A 19,668-nucleotide genomic window follows, 5' to 3' on the forward strand; every position below is an offset into this window, starting at 1 on the left:
CCGAACACTACACACATAGGCGTAGGAGGCGCGGCGGCAGTGGCGGAGCTAGGGGTATTGGTCAGGAGGGGCGAGAATGGTCTGTAGGGGCGCTTTCGACACTATCTAAGCGGAGCGCCACCACTGGTTGGCGCGTAGCGTAGAGAAATTTGTTGAGTAAAGATACTCCCTAGATCGCCGGAAATGACCCTTTCCGGGCCTGGCTAATTTGCAGATAAACGAAGAATAAGGTGTCATCGCCAAATTACAGCAACAAAATGTGAGAAATGTCAATAAGTAGATGAGAGCGTAATAAAAAAGTCAATAATCACGAATAAGTAAAAAGTGGCAAAGAGCTGAAAAAGGTGCCAGCAGTCCATTTGAGTCCGTCAGGGGGGGGGGGGCATCCGCCCTCCTGACCGTATGGACGCTCCGCCACTGCGCGGCGGGGGTGCAGCCCCTAATTCGCCATTACTAATGTAAAAGAGAGTTTTGACATAATTGGACCTCCATGTTTTTTATACATCTACATGAGACATGTCGTTGTATACATTAGCATCCCGCGGTATACTGCGCAATTTGAACATACCGAACGGTACATGATGGCATGCGATGTAATAACCGATGCTTGCTTATATGATATTGACATTAACACGTTGAACGCGCGCTCTGCGCGCGAAAATTTTTGGTTATTTTTTCAGGCAAGTCGGACAGTTTTAAGGCTTTTCATCCTGGAACGCCATTTTCATGCTCACTGATATGATGTGATATCTGCTGTTTGCGTTACAAATTCGAACACGAGGGTAGCGAGGAATTTGCCAAGGGAGGGGCGAAGCCTGTAGGCAAATTATCTAAGCGTAGCGCCACCATAGGTTGGCGCGAAGTGTACAAGAACATTTTGGCCGAAAATGCCTCCCAGATCGCTGGAAATGGCACTACCCAGGACCATTTGTTAGCGCGAAGCGTACAAGCAAATTTTGGTCTCCCAGATCGCTGGAAATGACACTTCCCAGGCCTTGTAAGTTGCATCTAAGCACTTTTATTTTGAAATTACTTAGCGATATCATTTAAAAAAATGCTGAATGGGGGGGGGGCGGGCGGTCGCCCCCATCCCAAAATGCGTCATGTTCCCCGACGACACGGTCGAGTTCGAGACCAGCCACAGTTGGTTTCATAGCACAATTCTACACACGCGTTATGATAGACCATATTTAGTATATATATAGATCATTAGTGAGAGAGGAAAATGGAAACGTCAAAAAATGGAGTTGTCGGTGTAAGGGGTAGGGTGAGTCACACTTTTTCGAAATCATTGATCCGTCACTGGCTACCCTTCAGCGCTGTAATGATGTCACTGTTCCTCTTTCTCTTCCCGGTGTCTTCGCGCTTTTCTTTCTCCCTTTTCTCTCTTTCTTCTTTTTCTTTTCCCTTCCTTCCTCTCCTCCTCTTCTTTTATCCCCTCTTTTTTCCTTTTTTCTTCTCTTTTTTTTCTCTCCTCTTTTTCTTACCCGGGGGGCGCGCGCCCCCAACGCCCCCCCCCCATGGATACGCACCTGTATATGACGTAACCGTTGTCACCCTGGCTCTAAACATAGTTCGTTGCCTCCACGGAGCTCAGTGGACGTTCAACTAATACATACGAGAGGGAAATCGCACAATTTGTAAAACACGTAGTTTTTTTGGCTACAGTATTTTCAAACCCTAAGCTTGAAGTGATCTTGCAAGCAGGCATTGATAGTGCTTTGGATAAACGTCGGAACGCTTTCTCAAGTACAACATTGAAAACAGGGAAAAAAATTGTTACATGGAATGCAAGTTGTACACAAGAAATCACGGAAATGAGAAATGAAATCGAATCAATCGAGGATTTCTGTATTACAGCAGTAAATTAACAAAATGTATTCAATGGAACAGGAAATAATACTCGTTGTGCTTCCTGTTATGTTAATGAGGAAATCATTGTTAGTTTCATTTATAATATTTGTAGGCCTAATTTATTTTATAATTCACTACTCAAACTTCTCATTAGAGACAAGCGTTAATGATAAAACTCCAGTTAGTATTTTAAAATAACAAATTATAATTTCATACATTTTGGCAGTGAGGATTAAAGAGTTGGTGGTGATGGTTTCTATATACAAAGTTGTATCCATTCTACAGAAACTATCAGACGTTATATCAGACTCCAACCAGTTGAGTTATTTAATGAAATCACGTACCCTGATCGCAGTATAGTCCGTGGCAGTGTGTTATATACAGACTGCACGGTGGTTCTATATCTACATTCAGCAAGGATTTTACTCCTTTTTGGAATTTGACGCAGTTACCCAGTAAAACTTGCCTTATCTTAGATGACTTCAATTTTAATCAACTTACTATACGGATGTGACAACAATGTTTCTGGTTTACTGTGTACAGCTGTTCGTTCATGCCATGTATATCTCAAGCCTACAATGATTTCGGATACTCATCTTTCCACATTTTTGCATATGTCACAACAATACTGTTTGAACATGTAGGCGCACTATAGTCTTTACAGATAAGTAACGACTAAATACTTTCTACATTCTAGATGCTTTCTGCAATCACAGAAGATCTAAATGATAAATTTAAAAGTGCACTAAACAGTAAGCTGATATTTATACATTCACAACGTATATAAATACAAGGTATGCACGAACAATAAATCAATAGGTTCTTGATGAGCCTAGTGCAAAGTTAAAAGATGAACTCTTACCTGTTTATAAATTAATTTAACCATTTCATTTATCCTTTTGGCTCTCTATTTGAGATGATTGACAGCTTAGAGTGTCTTTATGAATGATATAAATGCTTTCAAACTTAGATGTTGTAAATAATTTTCTAAATAAGAGGAACTTTTGGTAAATTTTCTCCAGGTAACAGACCCAACTTCTTCTCACACCTTTAACTTCTTTCACAAGATATTTCACAGACAAGCAATAACGTACGTTACTGTTAACACTTAAAGGGAGAATAATACACAGACTGGTAAATTAAATAGTGGATTCCTTGTAATAGAACCACACAATGGGAGGGGTGGCAGGTGTAGTGGACAACTAATACATGCCTCCCACGGAATTCTACATTTACCCTATATCAAACAAGGCAAATAATATATTGTAGTAGAGCCTGCCAGAGACCACACATGTAACAGGGTATCATCTTCATCACAGATAGGTCTATAATCTTCATTGAGTTCTGTGAACATATATAACTATGTAGGGATCAATGATAAAGTAATGCGGGAATGTAAAGGAATGAAGGATGGGTATATCATACGCAAAACTCACACTTATACGCAGATCTAGGGAGTATTTTAATGTGCATGTTTCGCATTGGTATTTCACATAAATATAACAGGGTTTCTTACTGTCAATTCAACAGCTAAAGACATATGATATTTCATATTTAAGATGGACGGCTAGGATTCCATACATAATATTATCATAGTAAATCCAATTGAGGTGATTCATTCGACATTTTACACATTGTTTAACTTACAAAGTGTAAAATAGAAAATGAAACCGACGCCATCCTGCAGTTTACAAATGGTTTGAATTTTTCCGGCTAAGGAAATGACCGTGCAAGGAGTAGATCTAATAAATATAAAAAGATGTTTGAATTACCATTTATTGCATCCTTCCGCCAGTTCAACCGGTAGTGCATGTTTCAGAGTATTGAACTCACATTACGATGATTTTGTATACGTTATAGATATATCGCGTGAGTATTCAATAACTGTTTAAGGACAAACTCTGTTCCAGGTTTGCGCTCTTCACTAAACTATATGATGCATTATGATCTAGACTGTAGCATGACTTCAACTACCTGTGTGCTGAAAGCCATAGAGATTATTATATACCACGGAACCGTTTTTTACTTTGGTTTATAAGAACATTGGATTATGCGAATGGAAGTGTACGTACAAACAAAGTTACTTATAACTTCATGTATAGGCCCAGTCATAATTAAATATCAGCTCAATCCAATCAGCGCAACGTTGTGCATACTATATGTTTGCCTATATGTAGGCCATTGAATTAAGCTAGTTATAGTAGTACTTTATTTACCTCTCTATTGTTACAGAACAGTCTAGTCGGCTACAACTTATTTGGTTTTATTGTATAGTAATAACATTGCGTCAAAGTTGTTACGGCTTGTCCATTAGCTCAGACACATAACTATTTTTTTTTTCACAATTCGCCATAAGTAGGCCTATATCAATTGTTAGGAATGTTTGTGATAAAAAATAGCTACTTGCGATCTCAACTTTGAATGGGTGTCATTTTGTTCAAAAAATATTTATTTATCGTTACCTTATGGTGGTGTTGAAATTTTTTGTCAATGAGGTTCCCTTTTGTCATTCTTAAGTTCAACCTCTTTCAAGCAGAGCGGCAGAGAGGGAACTATCTTGTAATTTTACTGCTGAGAGGGAGCAAATAATGAAGATACGACGTCGTATTTATAGTGGTTATGGACACTTCAATACTGTTTGAAAATAAATAAATTATATGTATTCTTAAATAGAACATAATCTGTGGAAGTAAAGCCCATTACAATGAGAAGGTAGAATGCATTTGAAGTCCACTTAGTACTGGTTCTTATCAATATTAGTATGCATGTGTTTGCCTAATATCCTGAGTGCATAAGCTTTGTAAAATATCGTGAAGCATATAGCGTATATGCATGAAATAGTTACGTGATCTAACACTGTACTTACTAATCGGTACTTATACGTCTTTTCTAGGGTGTTGTCCGTTCACCCGAGTTCCGTGATTGCGCACTAGAGAAACCGTTGCTGAATAAGGAAGTGTTTGTCGAAAGTACTATTGTAGCCTATAGGCTAATGCTGTATGCATACATGTAACTTAACGGGTATTTACGAAAAGAATAGATAATTTAGTGGCAATAAAATGTTGTTTTACTCAATCTGTTGTACAACCATACAAGCTTGAACAGAAATTTGAAATTAGGGATGATAGTAAACTGGTTCCGCTGAAAAGTCTAGATGTCACATGTAAATATGCACACCGAGAAGTACCATCTTTGGTGGAGAACAATATTGAGCGGTTGTATGGCGAATAGAGATGCAAACACTGCTTTCATGAGCTTAAATGTTATGGCAACCATTTGTGCTCGAATAATATACTCATAGATAATGCTTTTGCAACAAATGCTTGATATTGTGTTCCCATAGAGCGATCTGCACCATTCACGTATTACTATTCCTATATTCCATAGACTCAAATATATTGTCAAACACAATTACTGTAAATTGTTTGCATTTTTAGGTTAAAAAACTACATACTCATAGCATGTTTGTAAATTAACAAACTTTTGAAGATAATATGCAGAGATGGTAACACATACAACCCTCTAAACGTGTTCAATCAATTTTTGTAGTAATTCGAAGAATCATACCTAGGTTTAGGAATGTATTTGGGATGGCATTTTCAACTGAGAGAGTAAAATACTTTACTTTTACATGTTACTATCGATGCTATCGTTGCAACCAGTCTAACTCCATCAAATAAAAAGGCACTATTTAGGTATGCCCCTAGCACAAAAGTCAGGAGCTGTGAGGTAGACGTAATTTCAAACACTCTTACGGTCCACACCCTGACCCTCCACCTAAGAAATGCCGAATAAAAAAAAAAAAAGGATTTCTGACAAACATTTCTGACCTTTAAAATCTTTAGGAAGAAACACCTAGTATCTGAAAGTGTTACATTTTTGGGGGGATTCACTCCCAGGACCTTCCCCTCTTGCTGTTCTCTGCACTCCCACCCAATAAGCGTACCCTCGATCCGATCAGATGTAAAGCAAAGTGAACCTTCTGCTAATTCCAACACTCGACAACAGCCATGGCTAGCTGAATCAAGTTCAATGTACATATTATCGTAATGTTGTATCGGTACCAGTGTAATAGTGGTTCAAAATACTATATGTAAGTGCACACTCATTATGCTAAGATTAACATGTTATTTATCGAACTTGAAAGTAAAATCTTCAAATCCTACAATGCCATGCAGTAGCAACTAGTAGATCATTATTAGGCCCCTAGCATAACGTTATTTCTACCTAGACAAATAAGGGGAATTCCGGGTAATTTGGGTTCTAGTTTTAGCAGTAGCAAAACTATCTTGCAACATGACCTTGGTATCATACTGGTGTATAATTTCTCTAATTAATGTAAATCTAATATAATGCAATAATTCGCTAAATGGTCGTCTACTGTCTAACTATATCGTGGTACAGGTATTGGCCTAGCATAGTTGTTTATCACTATATGATTGGTGTGCAAGTTATACCTAAAATAAGCCACAGTGAACAGTTTTACTAGGAGTAATATGAGCAGTAAACATATGTTATGTATGGATTACTTAAACTTAAACCATTAGTGTTCCTATTGTTTCGCCAGTTTTGTATATTGGTATTATGAAGCGACTGGTGTTATCAAATTCATCAAATTTATCAAACTGACAAACTTTTTATATCGATACCCAATTGTGAACTTAGTGGCTTTTGAGCACAGGTGCTCCTAAGGTATGCGCACGGTATTTGTATAGAAAAGCAAAGATAACACGAGGTGTTCTTTGCGGTTTGAAGGCAATACAATTCGTGTGTCGATACTCATAAAATACGAGAAATTGTTCAAAACAGTGTTTGACCTCTTAATGCATGCAAAGGATATCATATCACCGACCGTATCTAATGCCAAAAGGGACAAACACTGTGTGGATCTTAGTCATTATGTGAATACATATTGCTGCCACATTATAGCAATAACAAGTCCTTACGTTGCGCTATTAGCACCGCCACATAATGAACGAGAACGTATTGTTACACTGTCACATAATGACCGCCGAAACTGTACTTTACTGATCTTTTTTTTCATAAGTCTGTATGTGGCTTATCTATCGCCACATGTGAACTTTTGCTCCACAAGTCCTTATGTGGTGATATATGCTACTGTACATAAGGACTTCATGTGATCCTTTTCCATCCGATGTGGCTATTCAATAATTACACCAGATAACATGTAATTCTTTTACTAGACGTGGGCGTAACTAGTGTTAACATTACGTAGTCTGTACACTCGTTCGCAGAAGTAGCTGGCTAGAGTGTCAGTTAGAATGATTATATTTATGATATAACCTAGTGTATTTCACTGAGAAATAATACAGGAAACAAATTTGTTGTATAGGCGCACCTAGGCCTATTGAAAACAGCATGGCTGGATCAAAATATACAATGGTGTTGTTATTGAATTGATGAAAAAGGAATTCTCTCTGGCCGACTTAAAGTAGGGTACATCTTTTTTCTAGAGCAATATATGGTTTCCCTTCTAGTGTGACCCACTATATTAAAAAAAAAAGAATCTCAATTGGATGAAAAATGTTGATTGTGAAGCCACCAATGCAAAATTGTAACCCTTAATTGTTTCTACCGCAATCGTGGTCGCGTAGATTTGTAAATAATTGCCATCCAATGTATAAAAATGGTTAACATTATTTCTAAAACACTTAAAAATTGTTACTGTTTATTAGAAGGTTTTCCTTAGTATTTAAGCCATTGATTTCCGAGCGAACACTGACTAGGCCTAACTGTGGTACAACTGTTACCTTTTCTATAACTTATGTGTATGTGCATTGACTATATAATATAGTACTTAATACATTTGGTCCTATGATGAAATGGAAAAGGCATTCTTTTTTCATTTCATTTCATTCCTCTAGTAATGGAAAACGGGGATAATCTGTGTTACCATTGTATGCTCCAACAGTACTTACCAACTGGATAAGTAGAATTCGCACTTATGTGAGGTTCTTTTGGAGCTGTAATTACATTTATTTCTATAGCATGGGTACGGAGGGCATCAGATGTATACATTACAGAATAATATGATTTACTTAAATAGTTTTTAGATCTAAGATATATTACCTAACTCATAGGGGATTTACTGTAAAGGAAGATCTCATGAGACATGCAAGACTATTAATCCACCTCCAAGCAAAGAGAAAACTAATTATAAAAATAAAAATAAAATACAGAACAATGGCATAAAACATGTTGAAGAGGGTTCAGACTGGAATTGTTGTAACTGTAAATGTGTATTTAAGAAACACTGGTGGGAGATGGGGGAGTGGAGCGATTGATTCTTCAAATTTGTTGACAATGATTGCTATCAAAGTAGCTCAATGAATTGTAGTGTTGCCAAATCTTCCGTCATACAGCCTTATTCAAACAAATAATGTTGTATTAAAAAGAGTGCAAAATTCCATTGTTCTTTGACTATAAATTTGCATAATAATGTCATTATTCCAAGGAAAGCAAATCCATTTAACATATGTCTAGCCCAGACATCTTTGTACAGACTCCCCTAAGCTGTCGACTAAACTCACTGAGCTCCTTTAAGCACATATACAACATTTTAAGACGACTACATGATGATGGTTTCCCATTCATCTGATAAGAAGTGTTCAAAAGTTGACGGAGCAATACATTGTAATAAATACTTCAAGTTAACCTTTCTTTATTTCATTTTATTAGTAGACTTTTTCAAAATATCTGTGCAATCAGGTACCTCAAGTAATGCAGCACAAAACTTTACTCACAAATCATATTTGTTATTTTGTTTGCATCTCGTAACATTTGAAAGTATTTAGTTAACTCAACATAGGTGTGGGAATTTCTTCATTGACCGTTTCTTTTGCCAGGTAGTTTTAAGAAAAATCTGTGAAGTTGTGAACATTTTTTAATTTCTGATCTTGCTGTCTCATCAAACTTATAATCATAATAATCAGGCATTTATATTTACGACGCTAAAGCGACCGCGAATGTGGGAGAAGCCGCAAGGGCTTATGGATTACAACTTTGACGTCGCTGGCTTCCAATTCAACATTTTAATTAACATTTGTAGTCTTTTTAATTTAGAAAGTCATTTCAGATGGAACATCCGTTGATTGCTCTTAGATGAATAAACCACCTAACTATGACCCAGCCGGGGATCAAACTACGAACCTCCCGATTTTCAAGCCCCATTGCTTCAAATAAGATCGCTTTTATCCACTGCACATGCATCCATATAAGCCATGACGAGAATGCATATAAAAATCACACCATGGTGTGCTTTGTTACACCCATTTGCAGTTGCACTTGTGAATATTTCGAACGTGACTGCTTAGACTCATTCCTTGTCACTATTTTGTCACTGCTTTGGGATAGTGTGCGACACACTAAAAGAGTAGTTATTCTCCAGGACACATGTCCGACAACACAAACAATGTGCCAGTCTATTAGGATTCGCTCCAAAACAGACCTGTTCAGAGTCAACTACAAACAGGCTCCAGTCTTCTACTTTTACATTATGACCAAAGCTTTTCAACATTTTGATGTCATTTAGACGGGCCTTACACTCATTGTCCCTGCAATACTTCAAATTTGCATGCAGATGAATGCACAGTAAACGCCTCAGCAAAGACGGGTGGTCAATTTTAAGTTCTCGAAACAGAAGCCTGTGACATTTGGCCAGAACACTGAATAACTGATCCTGTAGTTTTTCCTATGCTGTGAGCAAACCATGACTCATTTCCAACTTGACCCCTTGTACAACTTTCTACCTTAACGGCAACACCCCCTCCCATCCGGCCACACCCCATCAACATCCATCAAAGCTTGACCATTTTACAAGAGTTTCACTCGTTCTAGTTTTATTTATGAATTAAAATTAGCCAATTATGCACAATGATAATGTAAAATAAGTGACTGCCTAATTTTCTGATATGCTATTCCTTGTATTCACAACCTTCGTTTGAAGGACACTGAACACAAGTTTGATAATTTTTGGAAAAATTGTATTATTCTTTGAAAAGAAGAATACCACAGTATTTCAATGATGTAAATGGGCTTGTAATAAAGGGTAATTACTGCCTAAATTAATCAAACGCGTCATAGTTTGCACATATATAAAAAGTTTCTCAGATTTATCAAAACTTCAAATTAGTATATCTTTGAAACTGAAACGTTTCGAAAAAAAAATCAAGAGATTTAAATGATATTATCAAAGACAACATGTGAACTCCATATGTGGCAAATTGGCAAGATTTCCATAGTAGTTTTGGACTCTGTTATATGTCACAGAATGAAATTATCAATTAATCAATTAATTTTACTAAAGTAGATATGGATCCATGTAGACATGTTACATAGTGAAATTATCAATTAATCAATTAAGTTTACTAAATTAGACATGGATCCGTCTACCATTCTTTTGTACCGTTTTAGATCGCCGCATGTGTAAGTAACCAAAGCACAAACACAATGTAGGAACATTTTAATTTACCGTGTTACAAGTATGTGTACGTGATCGCGGAAAATGTTGATTGCTACAAACACGCAGAGCGTGATTAAAAATCATGTTTACGAAATTTGCTAACATTTTTTTTAATGTAAAGCCTTAAATTTACAACCAAAAAAGACCAGATTAATTAAGTACAAAATCAATCATATTTTTGTATATGCCTTCAAAACCATTTTCGTTGGTTCCGTCAATCTTAATGTATGATAAAAACTTGCTGATTTTGTTCCTTTCTTTCATATCCCAGACAAATCAACAATATAATTCCGTATTTAAAGTATACCATGATACGCATTTATGTACAATAAAAGGTAGATTCATAAACATGTATAGAAATGATACAGTTTGCACCATCTATCACAAGAGGGAGACAGCAAACTGCCAAAATGTAACATCAACCACTCGTTATTTTGAGATCTCACATGTTAGAAATTTACCCTTCCAAAAAGTAGAAAGTTAAATTATGAGAAAAAAAAATCGGTAAAACCACTTTGTAGGGGAAAAGAAGGACTCTTCGTTTTGCTTTATTCATTGTTTTGCACATGTTATTGGAGATAGAAAGCACACTAGGGCATTCTGATGGTAGCCGTAGCCTTATTTGCTGATGGGAAACTATTTTGGGGAATTTAGATGTACATTAACTGTTAGGTTTGTTTTATTATTACTAATTTTAAATGCCAAAAAGGGACCTACTGGGGGCAGGGGGGCAAATAAGCAGAGTGGGTGGTCCGTTTACTTTTGGGGACCAAGCCATAATTAGTATGTTACGAAAGGCCTGGTATGTAATTATATTCGCAGTGATTCCATATTCTCAGTTAAAACATTGAAGTACTTATATAGGGGTTAATACTGAAGCTGGTAGGCCTACATAAACCACATCTATATATGTAATAAACATAGTTATGAACCGTAGATTCACATTAGACTGCTGCACTATTCACGCAAATTGATTCTTAGGAATTCTCTACGTTTATTGTTATTCTAAAATAAAACTCGTGAAAATCAAAACAAACCTACGGTCAAGGCATTCACGACCGTGCAAATGCGTGATGAATAGTTAAGATAAACCAGTGTGTTATTTTCGACAACAATGCGTGCGTATAGGAATATTGAGGTTGCACTCTACTGACTAACGGAATCAGAAGAAATTTTATGAACATTTCGCTAAAACAAACTGAAATGCGCATACTGACCAGGCGTTGATTTTATCGTAGGCCTACTTTCATTTAGAAAGTGGACATCGCAGGGGACCCCCCTCCCCACCCCCATCCCGCAGACTACGGCCCTGTTACATTCCTTTCGACATTATTTACCTTGAGGAAGTGTGGCGTGATGATGTGGACCGCCTTATCACCTCTATTTACGATTTAGTAATGATAGAACGTTGAACATTCAAGCACAGAGTAATTGATGCGATACAACGTGGCAACATAACGTTTTGAAAATGTTATAATTTTATATTGTGTAAGAATAAATAAACCAGTAACTGAAATGTTATTCTCAGACTCGAGAAAGTTATCATTTAGTGGAATTTTTTTTGTGTTTGTTATTCCATGGTTGTATGGGCTTCCGTACGTGGACGTAAGCATTCTATTTAAATTATCCCTTTCTGCGACAGCTTGACTCATAAGGATGTTAGGCTAATCCATTTCCCGACTTTAACATAAATGCAAATGCATCCTTCTTGTGTAAAGACTGCAAGTTTTATAAAACATGATTTTGATCGTTATGTAAAGAAATAACTTGTATCACATGAGGATCATTATATTTAAATACATGTAACTAATCTACATGCAATCACTTTTAACTACTTCAAGTTTGCGTTTCCTATTACTTTTGAACCTTTACGCGTTCTACAAAGAACAACTTCGATCACATAAAACATTGTTTCATTACGTCATAAATGTCAATGTTCATGTTTTTCAAGGTAAAGTGCAATTGTACACTTTCGGCGTTCTATAACGAACAACTTTGATCGAGCAACAATTGTTGTTTTATTACGTCATAGGCCGATGCTTTTGTTTGTCTGCATGGTACAAATGTACTTTATCTCGATACTATGGAAGATACCTCACGATAGCGCTTGATAAGTAGTTTGTAAAGCTTGTAATATATATTTGTAAAATGTAAGCTCCATGTTCATTATTTTACATATCTACGCCTTTTCAGATGATATGCTGGTCTAACAGTTAGTAAAACTTAATGTTAGCCCTTCCTCTCTCCTACTGACCCAAGGCATGGCCTAGCCTGTTTTTAACCTAGGCCGATACTAGTTCAGCTACGCTACGCACAAGACTGTCGGGAGTAACGGTAACGGATAGTGAATTTAAAGTATAAAAAAAAAAACATGCTGTGTTAGCATAGCATCCGTATCGTTAAGTTAAGTTTACACTTAGCTAGTGTTTATAATAAGGAAGTGTACTCTTTCAGTTGCTAATCCTACTAGTAGAAACACTCAATCAAATGTCGAAGATTGGTGGCTATGAGTAGAATGCCTAGCAGTACTGTCAGTAGGCTATATAAGGTTCAGCTGGTTGGAGCACACACTTTATAATGTATGACACACAGTACTTGCATGTGAGAGAAAAGACAAGATTCAATGTAAATTTAAACTAAAGTGGAAATACTGGATTTTCAGCCTTACCATCCTGGAACTTTGACTTCAGAAATGCCATATAATTAACATTGCAGTCTTTATTACTTATTAGCATCTGTTTTAAATGTTAGGGAGTTAAGAAAGTGATTTTCTTATGTTTTTGTAAGGAACGCTTTGAAAGTCTTGTTGGAGTAATTTGTATTCTTCATCAGTAATCAATATTGGTTGACCATATATAACAGTGCCGTAATACCGTAACTGCCAATCCAGCTTTGCTTGACTAATACAGTAGGCTATCTATGCTCTTTACCTTACTTATACTGGACAATAAATTAACAGTAATAATAAGTAACATATTTAATTTAGCCGACTGCTTTAGGTACTATGGTAAACTTGGACACCAAACATAGCTCTGATACTATTAGTTGGCAGACTTTACTCAACAGTCTCCTTGCCTTAAGACAGTTTTGTCTTATTTGCATATTGATTGAAAGATTGATTAATATTGCACTATAAGATGTGTCTCTAAGAATTGAGGAGAGGGGTTGAGAGAAGGGCTTTAAACGAGACTTATGTTCCATCTGCACTTTCAGATATGTTCAAGCTCTAAGAATAGGGGAAACAGTTGGGAGAAGGGTTTCAAAATTTGATTATTGTGTATACTTCACTATAAGATGTGTCCCAGCTCTTAAGAATGGGAGAAATGGGTTGGGAATAGGGTTTCAAAAGAATTTATTGTGTCTATACTACACTGTTCACATAGTAACATAGCTAGCTTTAGTGATGATAGTACTTACTCTCAGTTTACACCTGTATCTTTATGAGAAGCAGAAGAGTGTTTTCAATATAGATGTGTAGGGTATAAGATCATAATGACCTATACGGTAGGCTGTAGGCAACTGGTGAAATGACTAAAGATATGTACCTGTATCTTTATGAGAAGTAGAGGAGTGTTTTTAGTATAGATGTGTAGGGTATAGGATCATAATGACCCACAAGGTATGCTGTAGGCCACTGGTGGGATGACTATATATATGTATATGTATTTATGAGAAGTAGGAGAGTGTTTTTAGTATAGATGTGTAGGGTATAGGATCATAACAACTTATAAGGTTTTTTGTAGGCCACTGTTCGGATGATTATAAGTATGTACCTGTATATTTCTTGGAAGTAGAAGAGTGTTTTTAATATAGATGTGTAAGGCATAGGATCATAGTGACCCATAGGGTAAGCTGTAGGACACTGGTGGGATGACTATAGATATGTACCTGTATATTATGAGAAGTAGAAGAGTGTTTTTAATATAGATGTGTTAGGTATAGGATCATAGTGACCCACATGGCAAGCTGAAGGACACTGGTGGGATGACTGTAGATATGTACCTGTATATTTATGAGAAGTAGAAGAGTGTTTTTAATAAAGATGTGTAAGGTATAGGATCATAGTGACCCACATGGTAAGCTGTAGGACACTGGTGGAATGACTATAGATATGTACCCGTATATTTATGAGAAGTAGAAGAGTGTTTTTAATAAAGATGTGTAAGGTATAGGATCATAGTGACCCACATGGCAAGCTGAAGGACACTGGTGGGATGACTGTAGATATGTACCTGTATATTTATGAGAAGTAGAAGAGTGTTTTTAATAAAGATGTGTAAGGTATAGGTACATAGTGACCCACATGGTATGCTGTAGGACACTGGTGGAATGACTATAGATATGTACCCGTATATTAATGAGAAGTAGAAGAGTGTTTTTAATAAAGATGTGTAAGGTATAGGATCATAGTGACCCACATGGCAAGCTGAAGGACACTGGTGGGATGACTGTAGATATGTACCTGTATATTTATGAGAAGTAGAAGAGTGTTTTTAATAAAGATGTGTAAGGTATAGGATCATAGTGACCCACATGGTAAGCTGTAGGACACTGGTGGAATGACTATAGATATGTACCCGTATATTTATGAGAAGTAGAAGAGTGTTTTTAATAAAGATGTGTAAGGTATAGGATCATAGTGACCCACATGGCAAGCTGAAGGACACTGGTGGGATGACTGTAGATATGTACCTGTATATTTATGAGAAGTAGAAGAGTGTTTTTAATAAAGATGTGTAAGGTATAGGATCATAGTGACCCACATGGTAAGCTGTAGGACACTGGTGGAATGACTATAGATATGTACCCGTATATTTATGAGAAGTAGCAGAGTGTTTTCAATAAAGATGTGTAAGGTATAGGATCATAGTGACCCTTAGGGTAAGCTGTAGGACACTGGTGGGATGACTATAGATATGTACCTGTTTATTTAGAAGTAGAAGAGTGTTTTTAACATAGATGTGTAAGGAATAGGATCATATTTACCCACATTGTAAGCTGTAGGACAATTGTGGGATGACTATAGATATGTACCCGTATATTTATGAGAAGTAAAGGTTTTTTTTAATCTATGTGATACTGATCGCAGTATATTCAGTGGCAGTGTGTTATATACATACTGCAAGATGGTTCTATATCTACATTCAGCAAGGATTTTACTCCTTTTTGGAATTTGACGCAGTTACCCAGTAAAACTTGCTTTATCTTAGGTGACTTCATTTTTAATCAACTTAACTATACGGATGTGACAACAATGTTTCTGGTTTACTGTGTACAGCTGTTTTTTCATGCCATGTATATCTCAAGCATACAATGATTTCGGATACTCATCATTCCGCATTTTTGCATATGTCACAACAATATTGTTTGAACATGTAGGCGCACTATAGTCTTTACAGATAAGTAACGACTAAATACTTTCTACATTCTAGATGCTTTCTGCAATCACAGAAGATCTGGAAGATAAATTTAAAAGTGCACTAAACAGTAGGCTGATATTTGTACATTCACAACGTATATAAATACAAGGTATGCGCGAACAATAAATCAATAGGTTCTTGATGAGACTATAGTGCAAAGGTTAAAAATGAACTTTTACTTGCTTTGAAATTAATATAATCAATTTTGTTATCCTTTTGGCTCTCTACTATAGATTTTTTACAGCTTAGAGTGTCTTTATGAATGATATAAATGCTTTCAAACTTAGATGCTGTAAATAACTTTCAAACTGAGAGTAAACTGAGGTAATTTTTCTCCAGGTTACAGACCCAACTTCTTCTCACACCTTTAACTTCTTTCACCAGATATTTCACAGACAAGCAATAACGTACGTTACTGTTTACACTTAAAGGGAGAATAATACATAGACTGGTAAATTAAGTACTGGATTCCTTGTAATAGAACCACAAAAGGGGAGGGGTGGCAGGTGTAGTGGACAACTAATACATGTCTCCCACGGAATTCTCAAGTAACCCTATATCAAACAAGGCAAATAATATATTGTAGTAGAGCCTGCCAGAGACCACACATGTAACAGGGTATCATCTTCATCACAGATAGGTCTATAATCTTCATTGAGTTCTGTGAACATATATAACTATGTAAGGATCAACGATAAAGGAATGTGGGAATGTAAATGAATGAAGGATTGGTATATCATACGCAAAACTCACACTTATACGCAGATCTAGGGAGTATTTTAATGTGCATGTTTCGCATTGGTATTTCACATAAATATAGAAGGGTTTCTTACTGTCAATTCAACAGCTAAAAACATTGATATTTCATATTTAAGATGCATACTAGCTATGATTCCATACATAGTACTCTAATAGTAAATACATGGAGGTGATTCATTCGACATTTTACAAACACATTGTTTAACCTACAGCGTGTAAGATAGAAAATGAAACCGACGTCAATCAGTTTACAAATGGTTTGAATTTTTCCGGCTAAGGAAATGACCTTGTAAGGAGTATATCTAATAAATATATAAAAAGATGAATGAATTACCATTTATTGCATCCTTCCGCCAGTTCAACCGGCAGTGCATGTTTGCCAGTATTAAACTCACATTATGATGATTTTATGTACTTTATAGATATATCGCGTGAGTATTCTAAAACTGTTTAAGGACAAACCCTGTTCCAGGTTTGCACTCTTCACTAAACTATATGCTACATTATGACATGTAGCATGAATTCAACTATAAAGCTGTGTGCTGAAAGCCATAGTGATTATTATATACCACGGAACCGTTATACTTTGATTTATGGATCAGGCGAATTAAGGCGTACGTACAAACTAAGTTACTTATAACTTCATGCATAGGCCCAGTCATAATTAAATATCAGCTCAATCCAATCAGAGCAACGTTGTGCATACTATTTGTTTACCTATATGTAGGCCATATAATCAACCTAGTTAATGTACCACTTTATTTACCTCTCTATCGTTACAGAACAGTCTAGTAGGCTACAACTCATTTGGTTTTATTTTAGAGTAATAACATTGCGTCAAAGTTGTTATCATTACGGCTTGTCCATTAACCCAGACACATAACTGTTTTTTTTCACAATTCGTAACTACGATAAGTAGGCCTATATCAATTGTTAGGAATGGTTGTGATAAAAAAGTAAGTACTTGAGATCTCAATTTTGAATGGGTGTCATTTTGTTTAAAAACATGTATTAATTGTTACCTTATGGTGGTGTTGGAAATTGTTTGTCAATGAGGTCCATTTTGTCATTCTTAAGTTCGACCTCTTTCAAGGAGAGCGGCAGAGCGAGAACTATCTTGTAATTTTACTGCTGAGAGGAAGCAGATAATGAAGATATGACGTCGTATTTATAGTGGTTATGGACACTTCAATACTGTTTGAAAATAAATAAATTATATGTTTTCTTTAATAGAACATAATCTGAAGAAGTATAGCTAGCTATTACAATGAGAAGGTAGAATGCATTTGAAGTCCACTTAGTACTGGTTCTTATCAATATTACTATGCATGTGTTTGCCTGATATCCTTAGTGCATAAGCTTTGTAAAATATCGTGAAGCATATATCGTATACACATGACATAGTGACGTGATCTAGCACTGTACTTACTAATCCGTACGTATACGTCTTTCCTGGGGTGTTGTCCGTTCACCCGAGTTCCGTGATTGCGCACTAGAGAACCGTTGCGGAATAGGGAAGTGTTTGTCGAAAGTACTATTGTAGCAAATAGGCTGAGGCTGTATGTATACAACGTTACGTAACGGGTATTTCGAAAAGAAAAGAGAATCTAGTGAAAAATTAAATGTGGTTTTACACAATATGTTGTACAACCGTAAAAACTTGAACAGAAATTTGAAATTATGGATGATAGGACACCGGTTCTGCTGAAAATTCTAGATGTCACATGTAAATATGCACACCGACATGAGAAGTTCGATCTTTGGTGGAGAACAATATTGGGCGGTTGTATGGCTAATGTAGATACAAGCACTGCTTTCTTGAGCTTAAATGTTATGACAGCTTTTTGTGCTCGAATAATATACTCATATCAAATACAAAACATGAACAGGTATTGCTTTTGCAACAAAGGTTTGGATTGTGTTCCCGTGGAAGAGATCTGCACCATTTACGTATTATTATTCCTATATTCCGGAAGTTAAAGTGTATTGTCAAACACAATGGCTGTAGATTGTTTGCATCTTTAGGCTAAAAAAACACATCCTCATAGTACTTGAATATGTGGAGATGCACATTCTCAAAATGTCTTTTTCCCTATAAACTGTACATATCATTTGTCCCCAATAATGTTTTTTACAAACTGTTGCATAGTGATCAAATGCTAAATGCCCAAAATAACACATGAGAACGTTACAAATGTAACACACATCTTGACATCTAAAGTGTAAATCAACCAACGTTAAAGATAATATTCTGAGATGGTAACACATATAACCATCTACACGTGATCGACCAATTTTTGTAGTAGGGAACTGATTTCCTGCCCAAAATACTTTACATTCAGAAAACAATATCTATATAGAGTTAAGAATGTTATAGAAATGGCATTTTCAACTAAGTAACTACATGTTACTTTTCATGTTAACATCGCATGTTATCATTGCAACCCGTCTAACTTCATCAAACAAACATTCACTATTTAGGTATGCTCCTAGCACAAAAGGCAGGAGTTATGAGGTAGACGCAATTTCCAACACGCTTTCCATCCCACCCCCTCCCCCACCAAAAAAATGCCGAATACAAAAAAAGAAATTTCTGAAAAGTATTTTTGTCCTTTAAAATCACTATGAGAAAACAAATAGTATTTGAAAGTGTTACATTTTCGAAGGATTCACTCCCAGGACCCTCCTCTCTAGCTTTTTCCCAATAAGTGTACCTCCATTCAATCAGATATAAAGCAAAATTAACCGTTTTCTTAACACAGCACTCGGCAACAGCCATGGCTAGCTGAATCAAGTTCAAATGAGCGTAGTGTTGTAATGTTTATCGGTACCAGTGGAATAGTGGTTCAAAATACTATATGTAAGGGTACACACATTGGGCTAAGATTACAATGTTATGTATCGAACTTGAAAGTAAAATCTTCAAATCCTACAATGCCATGCTGTAGCAACTAGTAGATCATTATTAGGCCCCTAGCATAACATTAGATCTACCTAGAAAAATTAAGGGAATGCAACTTAACCTTGGTATCATACCTGTGTTTAATTTCTCTAATTAATGTTAACCTCAGAAAAAGTAATAATTCGCTAAATGGTTGTCTTTACTGTCTAACTACATCGTTGAACAGGTATAGGCCTAGCATAGTTGTATAT

At 36.2% G+C, this 19,668-nt stretch overlaps 1 protein-coding gene across 2 annotated transcripts in view; it reads left to right on the top strand.

The window, feature by feature from the left end:
* The first annotated feature begins 3,711 nt into the window (after positions 1-3,711).
* LOC139982254 (uncharacterized) overlaps positions 3,712-19,668 on the top strand; it is a 281,036-nt gene continuing 265,079 nt past the window's right edge. Inside the window, exon 1 of one of the 2 annotated variants that reach the window (XM_071994906.1) lies at positions 3,712-3,918. In XM_071994906.1, the coding sequence (XP_071851007.1) occupies positions 3,905-3,918 (14 nt within the window). In that variant the 5' untranslated portion in view covers positions 3,712-3,904. The remainder of the gene's footprint in view (positions 3,919-19,668) is intronic. The other variant, XM_071994907.1, reaches the window with a different exon arrangement.

This window comes from Apostichopus japonicus, chromosome 16, assembly GCF_037975245.1.
Source record: "Apostichopus japonicus isolate 1M-3 chromosome 16, ASM3797524v1, whole genome shotgun sequence".
Taxonomy (NCBI): Eukaryota; Metazoa; Echinodermata; class Holothuroidea; order Aspidochirotida; family Stichopodidae; genus Apostichopus; species Apostichopus japonicus.